Source organism: Camelina sativa, chromosome 17 (assembly GCF_000633955.1).
Source record: "Camelina sativa cultivar DH55 chromosome 17, Cs, whole genome shotgun sequence".
NCBI lineage: Eukaryota > Viridiplantae > Streptophyta > Magnoliopsida > Brassicales > Brassicaceae > Camelina > Camelina sativa.
The window spans coordinates 27454624-27466587 of record NC_025701.1 but is presented as its reverse complement, the minus strand read 5'-3'; the positions used below and the strand labels follow the sequence as shown (position 1 = coordinate 27466587).

The following is an 11964-nucleotide window of genomic DNA, read 5'->3' as shown; positions in this document are numbered from 1 at the left end:
GGAAAAGAAGATTTGTGATTTCTCCAAACTCACTTTATGGCCTGACGCTACAGAAAAGGTCTCCAAAACTTCTTGAATTATTCTTATTTGAGCTATAGACGCTTCTGCAAAAAGAATAAGGTCGTCTGCGAAGCAAAGGTGCGAGAGTTTTGGCCCTCCCCTTGAAAGACTGATCGGTTTCCATTTTTTCAGCTCAATGGATTGATCAATTTGATGACAAAGACGTTCAAGGCATAACACAAAGAGATACGGCGACAAGGGATCCCCCTGTCGTAGTCCACGAGATAGTTTAAAAGAAGCAGTTTTTCTCCATTCAAGAGTATACTCATCGAGGGACCTGTAACACATCTCATAATCCAGTCTATCCACTGCTTCAGGAACCTCGCAGCCTGAAGGGTATCCTCAAGAAAATTCCATCTTATTCTATCGTAAGCTTTCTCAAGATCCAACTTGAGCAACATCCAGCCTTTCTCTCCCTTCTTGCGTCGCATCGAATGGACTGCTTCTTGGAGGATAACAATATTGTATGTGCTCAATCTCCCTGGGATGAAGCTAGACTGGGCTGGTCCTATTAACAAAGGCATCACACTCTTCAACCCTAACACCATGGCCTTTGTAATAGTCTTGAACAAAACATTACACAGGCTGATTGGTTGAAACTGCTTAATGGACTCCGGTTTCTGAACCTTGGCAATCAACACCACAAGAGCATCGTTCATATGGTCAGGCAACTCTCCAGACTCAAAAAACTGCATCACAAAACGAACCACAGACTCACCAACTACATCCCAACACTCCTGGTAAAACACATGTTGGAATCCATCCAGCCCTGGTGCTTTATACTTCCCCATACTTCGCACTGAACTTTCAACCTCTAATGTTGTAAAAGGTTTGCGAAACTGTAAGGTCTCCCTTTCTGATAGGTGTGCAAAACCCTCAGCTGGCAACTTCGCAACAACCTGGTCCACATCCTCCATCGAATACAGGCGCTTATAGTATGCAATAGCCAACTCCTCAATCTCCCTAGGATCAGAAACCCATCTACCATCGTATCCTTTCAGCATTTTGATATGGTTTCGTCGTCTACGGATTATTGTAGAGGTGTGAAAGTATCGTGTGTTCCTATCACCAAGTGCAATAAACTTCTCCCGTGATTTTTGGAACCACAACAACTCTTCCTGTTCTAAAATCATATCAAACTCCTTGGATAACACTACCTCCCTCTCCAAGAGATCATCCGTCTGATGCATCTCCAACTGGTTCTAAAGTTCTGTTAGTTCCTCCATAACTTTCTCCTTTCTCCTCTGGACATCCCCAAAGACATCCCTGTTCCAGCGTTTCAGCTTATTCCGTAAGATAACTAATGCCTCCGGAGTTGACAGGTCATTGTTCGAGGAAGCAGCCAGTAGCTCCCTAAAACTATCATGAGTTAGCCAAGCCGTCTCGAACCGGAATGGCCGTCTATGTGGGTCTCTTTTAATCTCCGGGCATAACTGAAGGTATAATGGGGCATGATCAGAGGAAAGCAAAGGTAAGTGAGTTACCGTGGTTTCCTGCCATCTCAACCGTGTATTCGCACAACATAAAACACGATCCAGTCTTTTCGCTACATAGGTTCTTCTCTCACGTCCTCTTTTCCAGGTAAATTTGGCTCCCTTGAACCCATATCAATCAATGAAAGAGCATTAATCCATTCCCCGAACTCCACTGAATCTGCAGAGAAACAGCCACTACCACCAGATCGCTCTTCCAAATGGACAATCATATTAAAATCCCCCCCAATGATGATCGGTTCTGTAATCTGCTGCATAGTGTCACTAAGCTCCTCCCATAGATCACTCCACCGACTAACAGAAGGAGCAGCATATACCACAAACAAATGCATCTTTTCTGCATCCTTTGTGATCATAGCATAAATTAACTAATTCGACGTTTGTAAAATCTCAACATCCCCCACATCTGACCTCCATAACAACTAGATCCCTCCACTCTGTCCAACCGCATCCACCCTTATCGAATTATAAAATCCCAATCTTTGGCATATTCACTGCGCTCGATCGCCCCTAGAATGTGTTTCAAATAGAGCTAACACATCAGTTTTATGTTTCTTCAACATATAACGAATAGACCTTCGGAAATTGTTTATTAGCCCCACGACAATTCCAGAATATGCAATTCATTCTGATTATACAATGCAACAAACGAATTACCGGGGCGAGCTGTTAAGCCTTATGCTCTCCCACCATCTCCTTCGGCGGTTCACCAATCGCAGCCAGCTCCATACACCGCTGTTGTTCTTCCAACCCCGCCGAGTCAATCGATCCCCCTTCATCAACTCGCGGCGATCCAGACTCCGCAATCCCCATCTCCATCTGACCATTCCCATCAAACCAACCTCCGTCCCGACCAACACCAATCCTCTCCACTCGTAGTCGTTTTCCGGATTCAGATCTTTCCACCTCCCCTCTTGTTGGACCAAAGACAAGTCCCCTCATGGCCTGTTTACTTTGGGCTTGGGCTTCAGCCCATTAGCTGCACCCCCACTTCTCTTTTCTCTTGGGCTTTCCCGTACGGCCCCTTTACCTTTCCAAATGGATCCATTTCCTTGCTTTCCTATAACTTGAGTCCCACTCTTTCCTTCCACCACATTATTCAAAAAAAAAATGTTTTTCTTATTTGCTTCCAAAAAAAACGCTACCCCGTCAATCTTGGAAGATCTCAATCTTCTCCCAAACTACCAAACTTATTCGAAACCGAGATATTCTCGGGATCATTAATGATCGCGATCTCCTTCAGATTCTTTCCCGATCCTCCTTGTGATCCTCCGGCAGTGAAGGGAACAGCTGTAGACGGTGGCCCCGATCTCCCACTCGACCGTCGGACAGTCGTAAAACCTTCTGCCTCTTGGTCCACCACTGGAGGGCTCTCTCTTGTCACACAAGGAACCACCGCAACTGGCTTCTCTACAATTCTCCAGGGACAAGTGTGAACAGCATGACCAATAACTCCACAAAGCGAACAGATGTTCGTGAGACCCTCGTAAGACACAAAATACCTATCTCCATTAATCATAATAGTGCCCTTCAGCGGCTTGTGGAGATTTACTTCCACACATAATCGAGCAAACCTTCCTCTTTCAAAGTTCAAAGTCGATAAATCGACTTTCACTAGTTTCCCCAGCCCCTTTGCTATCACCGTCAGAATCGCTTGATGGTAAAAGTTAAAAGGGATATTTGACACCCTAACCCACACTGGAGTAGTAACGATATCATCCACCAAAGGATCAAACTTAGGATCCCATGCTTGCACCATCAAGTGACTCCCAAACGCCCTCCATGGCCCTCCGGTAAGTGCTGCAAGGTATTCCTCCTCCAACTCAAACCGGACCATGAAATATTGCCGAGACAGATCCATGAAATACATTGAACCTTTCAATTTCCACAACTCCCGTAACTTCTTTGTCACCACCGGAATGGAGATGTGCCTTCCTAACACCCTCACGACAAGACACCTCTTCCATAATCCATTCATCGCCTCCAAGACCTCTGTTCCAATAGTGAGAACTGGTTCACCATCCTCTCCTGCCGGAAACTCTAAACGAACCCTCTCCTCCACAAACGCATCCTCAAGTAACTCCTCCGTTCTCAACCGGCCACCAGTATTCCCCCCTACAACCTTCTGCGCCCATGACTGCTGAACGTCCGGTGGATCCCCCGGCGGAACCCCCAGCGGCCGATCCCGATCTCCTACATCCATCATCGTAACCTCCTCATCACCCAAAACCCTAGTCATCATTCTTTTTCTCTGAAATTTATTAGTATTGTTCTACAAGCATTAAATAACACCACACCCTTACAAATAGTTATGTTTGCCAATTATTGTCTTATGTAGGTTATTATTACAGCTGGTTACGAAGCTAAGAGATTTACATTCATGGGTTTCATGGGAACTGTGAGATATATGCTATAGTGAGCCATGTTGATTCGCACAACAAGGAAACACATAAAAAGCAAGGGATGCTTGAAGAGTGGTGATGTTGGTTTTTGTTGTTGTTTGTCTTTCGCACTTCTATTCAGGGCCATACGTAACAATCACAATACTGATGTTGTTAAGCTTTTTGTAATTGCAGCTTAACACATTGATTTGTGCTAATACGTTCGCGGACTCCACTTGTATTTGAAAAATTCGTATTACAAGAAAACAGTGGGAACCCAATTGCGACTGGAAAGGTGATTATAGTCTCTGAATCTTTTAGCCTTAAGTCTGAAGGATAAATTAAGAACAAACACTTCAATTGGATTCAACTTTTCTGAAGATTCTACCATCTTCAAATCCATGTCTTGTTCCACTTTCAAGAGAGCTTCAATTTTCTCGTTGAGCAGCGAGTGTTTTTTTTTTGCAATTTGATAGGTTGAGAATCCCCTTGGCATTCATGAGAAAGAAAGTGGAGAAGAAGCAAAGTGGCTAAAGAGAGTTAAGTGTGGAAAAGACTCTTTAGGAAGAAGGTTTCTATTATCCAATACTTTGTCGTTTTAATTTTGGAAGATGTATTTAAATGGAACCTACTATTTAGGGTTTCCTTATCTTACTACATTGATATCTTAATCAAGCATAGTTTCTCTTATCTGCCTCCTTCTACCTTATCTCATCTTAATCTGGGTATTGTTCTTATTATCTCTTATTTCTCCTCTATTATCTCTTCTTTATCTCTCTTATCGGGATATGCTCTATGCTTATCATTTGGTGCTTCATCATTGTAGAGAAATAGCGGCCACTCCAGATCCACGCCAGAACACACCATAACTCGAGTCACGCGTGGTGCCTGATACACCACAACCAGCTGAAACAGTGGAGCAGAGAGAAGCTCGTCATGACAGAGAGATGGCTATGATGCGCGAATCGATCCAAAATCTGAATGCCATGATGCAGACGATGATATTTGGGGACAACCGCAGCTCTACGCCGCCGTTGTTCACGACCCCCACCACAGGGGTTCTTTCTCAGACTTCGGGGACTGCTTCGGGAAGCTGTGAACCGATACGAACCGAGAGGGTTTTACCTCTCGAGACGAAGCGACCGAACGATGGGTTGTTACCGCTTCCAGCAGTGGCCTCATGAACCGACGGGTTACTTCCAGCTCCTCAGCCCTTGCAACGAATGGAGAGTCTCCTGACGACGCAGACGGTGGCTCAACGGTTCGAATACCCACACAATTGGGTTGCTGAACCACAGAAAAGGGTCGATCTACCGCTGTTTGAAGGTCAGAATCCTGACGATTGGCTTTTCCGGATGAAGAAAGGGTTTTCCATGAACCAAACACCTGAGTATGAAAAGATTGATGAAGCGGTTGCTTGTCTGACTGGTTCGGGGATCACTTGGTGGAGAAAATCTCAGGAACGGTTGTGTATTACTACTTGGAAGGACTTCCGGGACAAGTTCAAGGAACGGTTCAAACCTAGTAGGGGTTGTTCGGCTTTGGATCGGTTTGGCTTTCACGATACTCATCCACTGAACCTTTCATGAGTATCGTGAAAGGTTCGAGGAGTTTTCAGTGGAGTTACCACAAATCACTTATGATGTGTTGGAGTCCGCCTTCTTGCAGGGATTGAAGAAGAGCTTGTGGGATCCGGTGCTTCGTAGTCGACCAGTGGACATGAATGCCATGTTCGATATGGCTCGCATGGTGGAGTTTCAGGAGAGCGAAAACTCGGGGTACCAACCGTGTTCACAGGCAAGACATGTTGGCAACACCTCTTATACACCACAAGGATAGTCGTCGAGAAAACCGTTTGAGGTAAGTAAGCCGGTGAGTAAAACTAATACAGGCAGTGGTTTTAACCCTTGCAGACATTGTGGAGAGAGATGGTTCAGTGGACATCGATGCAGGCAACAACAGTTGAAATGCCTGGAGGTTGACGAAGGAGAGGATACACCTGAGCTTGTGATGGAGGTCCAGAATGCGGTGCATAACCAGGAGGAGCTTGGGGATGAACCTGAGATGGTGACGGAGATAATTGGGTCGATGCGTATGCTGGGAACGATCAATGGTAAACAGGAGTTGGGGTTGAAGGTTTTGGAAAATAAAAGTTTTGGTGTGCGAATTGCTGGGGGTCAGATCGTCAGAGGTAGAGGCAAGTGTTCTGGTTTGGTGTTGGACATTCAGGAGGTTGTCATCATCGAAGACTTCCTGCTGTTTGACTTGGGCCACACTGACATCATATTGGGATACTCTTGGTTAACCACTCTTGGTGATACCAGAACAAACTGGAGATTGCAACGACTTGGTTGGCAGATTGGAGCCTTATGGGTCATCATCGTAGGTGATCCTTCCTTGAGCAAGGCACAAGTTTCGATTAACTCCATGGATAGGATGGTTCGTAGAAAAGGAGTGGCATACATGTTGGAGCTAACTTCGTTGTTTGAGAAGACGCAGCAACAACAAACAGTGGAGTTGCCAGAGGTTCAAAGGGTACTTGAGCGGTATTCGGTGTTTGAAATGCCTCAAGGGCTTCCTCCAGTCCGTAACAGTGAACACACAACTACTCTCAAGGAGGGAGCAGGACCAGTCAATTTACGACCCTACCGCTACTCCTTTGTGCAGAAAAACGAGATAGAGAAGCTCATTCAGGAGATGTTGGCAGCTCATATCATCAAGCCAAGTGTGAGTCCTTATTCGAGCCCTGTTTTGTTGGTTAAGAAGAAAGATGGAGGATGGAGGTTTTGTGTAGACTATCGGGCATTAAAAACGGTAACAGTCCTTGACCGCTACCCTATTTCGGGGATTGAAGAGCTTCTGGATGAGTTTAATGGAGCCGTATTTTTCTCCAAGCTGGATCTAAAATCAGGTTATCATCAAATCCGAGTTAGGAGATACGATGTGGAGAAAACTGCCTTCATAATGCATCAGGGACACTATGAGTTCTTGGTTATGCCCTTTGGGCTCACCAATGCTCCATCAACATTCCAAAATGTCATGAACGATCTGTTCAGGCCTTACCTACGACGGTTTGTGCTAGTGTTCTTCGATGACATACTAGTATACAGCCCAAGTGTGGAGTCGCATTTGCAACTAGTTCTCAAACTCTTGCAGCAAAATCAGTTTTATGCCAACAAGAAGAAATGCTCATTTGGCCAAACCAAAGTCTCGTACTTAGGGCATGTGATTTTGCGGGATGGAGTTGCAGCAGACCCTAAGAACATTGTTACGATGGTGGATTGGCATGAGCCAAGGTCTGTAACAGAGTTGAGGGGATTCCTCGGGTTGACAGGATACTACCGCCGGTTTGTTAAGAACTATGGTCAAATTGCTTGACCCCTGACTGACTTGCTGAAGAAGAATAGCTTTGTGTGGACACCAGTAGCAACATAAGCCTTTCGAGCTTTAAAGCAGGCAGTAACGAGTTTTCCTGTATTGGTGTTGCCGAACTTTAGTAAGGAGTTTACTATTGAAACTAATGCTTCCGGGGCTGGAATTGGAGCTGTTCTATCTCAAGACTGGCGACCAGTAGCATTTATCAGCCAAGCCTTCTCCTCACAGGGGCGTATTAAGTCGGTTTACGAGAGAGAGTTGCTGGTGATCGTTAAGGCAGTGACAAAGTGGAAACATTACCTCATAGGGGAGGAGTTTGTCATCAAGACAGATCAGAAGAGCTTAAGACACCTCTTAGATCAGAAGGCGATTTCAACGGTTCAACAGAGGTGGGCAGCCAAACTGATTGGTCTAAACTACAAAATAGAATATAAACCGAGGGTGCAAAACAGGGTGGCAAACGCTCTCTCTAGGCGACCTCTGACAGAAACCTTGTTCCAACTGACACTGGTGGCTCCTTTGACGATTGATCTGAAGGAGTTGAAGGAACAGGTTTCCAAGGATATGGAACTGGGAGAAATACTCAAGGAGCTGAAACGAGGGGAAAAGGTGAAGGGTGGTTACAGTCTGGAGAAGGAGATGTTATTGAAGGAAGGACGACTGGTAGTACCCTGCAGATCTCTTTTTATTCCACGGCTCTTAGAGCAGTTTCATTCAAGTGTTACTGGGGAACATGAAGGAGCGTTTAAGACTTACAAGCGTCTTATCCAGGAGATTTACTGGAGAGGAATGCAGAAAGATGTCGTGGAGTTCATTGTCAAATGTCAGGTGAGTCAGGAGAACAAGTACTCCACTCTATCTCCCGCGGGATTGCTGGCTCCCCTGACCATTCCAAAACAGATTTGGACTGACATAAGTCTAGATTTTGTCGAAGGATTGCCTAAGTCAAAGGGATTCAACGTCATATTGGTAGTAGTGGATCGGCTTTCCAAGTATGCACACTTCATCGGTCTTAAGCATCCATTCACCGCTGCTTAGAAACCTTATTGCGGTGCTATACGAGCAGGAGACCTACCTCGTGGGCACAATGGCTACCTTGGGCGAAATATTGGTATAATACCTCTTACCATTCTTCTATCAGGAACACGCCTTTCTTTGCTGTTTATGGCAGGGAACCACCAAAGTTGCTACGATACGGGGATGTTCCGACCCAAAATGCTCATGTGGAGGAGTTGTTGAAGGATCGAGATAGCCTGCTAGTCGAGTTGAGGGAAAATTTGGAGTTGACACAACTGAAGATGCAGAAGGAAGCAAATAAACAACGCCGGAACGTGCAGTTTCAGATTGGAGATTGGGTCTATCTCAAGTTTAGACCTTATCGCCAACATTCACTGGTCCGTAGAAGAAATGAGAAGCTGGCTCAACGTTACTTTGGCCCTTATCAGATTGTGGAATAGGTGGGGAGAGTTGCTTACAGACTGTCAGATTCACTCTACATTTCATGTGTCTCAGTTGAAGGGCGCAGTTCCAAACACTCACACAGCTCGAGAGATCCCTCCCATCCTCACACCTTCGCTGGAATGGGCTACAGAACCTGAGACCCTCAAGGATATTCGCAAAAGCACTGATGAGAAGGAGATTACTGAGGTTTTGGTGAAGTGGAAGGGATTACCGGAGTCAGAATCTACGTGGGAGCCTTTGTCCTTGATCGTGCAACAGTTTCCAGATTTTAACCTTGAGGACAAGGTTAGTTCACTTCGAGAGAGTATTGATAGGTTGAGAATCCCCTTGGCATTCATGAGAAAGAAAGTGAGGACAAGTGGAAGAAAAGCAAGGAAGTGGGAGAAGAAGCAAAGTGGCTAAAGAGAGTTAAGTGTGGAAAAGACTCTTTAGGAAGTGAAATGTTTCTATTATCTAATACTTTGTCGTTTTAATTTTGGAAGATGTATTTAAATGGAACCTACTGTTTAGGGTTTCCTTATCTTACTACATTGATATCTTAATCAAGCATAATTTCTCTTATCTGCTTTCTTCTACCTTATCTCATCTTAATCTGGTTACTGTTCTTATTATCTCTTATTTCTCCTCTATTATCTCTTCTTTATCTCTTATCACTCGGGATAGGCTCTGTGCTTATCACAATTGAAGCTCATGATCATCAAAAATCTTAAGGTTTTCCATTTTTTTGTTGTTTTCTTGAATGTGTTGGCGGGATAATTTTCTGAAAGCTCTATGTTAAATAAGGAAATGGACTTTTCTAGTTGGCATTGTGGCTCTTACTCATATGTCATATGTTGTTGACTTGTTGGTACTTTCATATGGTGACGCCTTTTAAGATTTTTGTTGGCTGATGGCATAAGACTTAAACTAGCAATAAGCCGATAACTCCGTCACGAAACTGAAGAAATGTTTGGGGGATCGATAACAGAAGAATTTAAGATATTTTTTTTATTCAGATAATAATAAGGAAAAAAGATGGCTAATTACATGAAGTATTGGAGAATGCATGGTCACACATGCCAAGTATAATATTGTATCATCAACTACACGAAGTATATGTATTGCATGGCCACATGCATGAACTATATGACGTTATGTGGTTAACACCATAGACATACAATCCGGTACACCGGTCGAATGATTCCGGCAAAGACCGACATTGATTCCGGCGTTGACCAACATTGACAAAAAAAAATTGTATTTTAATATTTTCTATTAAAAAACAAAATAATAAATTATTATATTAAATTATATATGGGTTTTCATGATTAGAAAACACATTCTATTCAATATCTAATTATTTCTATATCTCTAATGTATTCATTCTTATAATTAGTTACTTTTATTTTTGAAGCTAAACTAATAGTTAAATAAAATTATTAATAATTATTTTCAAGAAATATATATATATATATATATATATATAACATATGTAATTATTAATGATTTTATATATATAAATCTCTGATCATCATATTATTTAAAATTTTAAATACTACAAGAATCAATAAAATCAAATTCAACTATTTTCATTAGAAAATAATATGCAAAAGATTTGAGTATATGACTCTTTACTTTAAAATTTGCATGGTAAAGAGTATACAAAATTTTAGATACTCTTTGGTATAAAAAAAATTTACATACTCCTAATAACATGTAAACAATAACAAAAAAATTAACACTATTTACTTTTAATAGATAAAATATAATGATACATAATTATTTTCAATATATAATATAAGGGCATTTGCAAAAATCCTCTTATTCTATATCCTTTTGCAAACATATCCTAAAATCAAGATAAAATCTATTAATATCTTGAAAATAATTATTAATTATTTTTATTTAACTATTATTTTAGCTTTAAAAAAAAAAATTAATTATAAGAATAAATACATTAGAGATACCTAAGATATTTAGATATTGAATAGAATGTTTTCTAATCATGAAAATTCATAAATAATTTAATATAGTAATTTATTATTTTGTTTTTTCATAGAAAAAAATTAAAATACAATTTTTTTTGGTCAATGTTGGTCAACGCCGGAGTCAACGTCGGTCTTAACCGGAATTATTCGACCGGTGTACCAGATTATATGTCTATGGTGTTGACCACATAACGTCATATAGTTCATACATGTGGTCATGCAATACATATACTTCGTGTAGTTGAGGATACAATATTATACTTGGTATGTGTGACCATGCATTCTCCAATACTTCGTGTAGTTAGCCATCTTCTTTCCTAATAATAATGAAGAAACTGAAAGATAAAGAGAGCAAGAGCACTACTAGAGAAGGTAGTTCTCTCCAACAAGACAATGCCGATAGAATCTAAACCTAATTCTTATATAATAGACTCTTTGCTAAATATCACATACATAGACATCTCCTAAAACACAACAAAGGAAATAATATAACCCTATAGCATCAAATAGAAATATTAATAATCATTGGTATATGACGTTTCTCTATTACTAGAATCACGTTTCTCTATCAGAAACACCTCTGAGGATTCAGCAGCCTCGGGGATTCATGCCTTGGAGAAAAATGGGAAGTTTCAGGTTTTGGTCTAAGGAACGAAACAGAGGATGATGAAGGGTTTGATGAAACTGTTAATTTTGAGAGATTTAGAGATGAAAAGGATAGTGTTAGCTAGTGTCATTAATTAAAGAAGTTGTTGAAAGTAGTGACAATCTTAACAGAATCATGAGACATTGTTTTCTAAAGGTAAATAGAGTAGTAGTGTGAGTGCTGTTGATTGAGAAGAGAACCACCAAGTTTCAAGTTAAAAGCTTAATTGAAACATTTCGTTTCAAGGAACTGCACAAAAATGAAACATTTTCATTCTCCAACCACACCAATTTTGAAAACATTAATTATCTCAATCTGTTTGGTAGTTAAATATTAACCGAGAATCATAACTCAAAAATCAGTCGAATATTAATTTCGTGAATTCCAATACACTCCATGTAACATAATATTCATCTTATAAATTTACGATATTTCCCTAAATCTTATGTTATAATGTGGAAGAGCACCTATTCACGTGAAATTTTATCCTTAGGTTATACGTATACGTATATCCTTCTCCTTGTACTTGGTTTTATGAGATTGATCAAGTATTTTGACAAAAAAAAAAAAAAAAAAAGGTT

The 11964-nt window shown here is 41.4% G+C and overlaps 1 protein-coding gene across 1 annotated transcript; it reads left to right on the top strand.

The window, feature by feature from the left end:
- Positions 5158-9172, top strand: LOC104759832. The gene is made up of 6 exons (XM_010482710.1): positions 5158-5483; positions 5536-5712; positions 5848-7281; positions 7432-8301; positions 8376-8703; positions 8822-9172. Exons 1-6 carry the CDS (start codon positions 5158-5160, stop codon positions 9170-9172), a joined length of 3486 nt encoding a protein of 1161 aa, XP_010481012.1.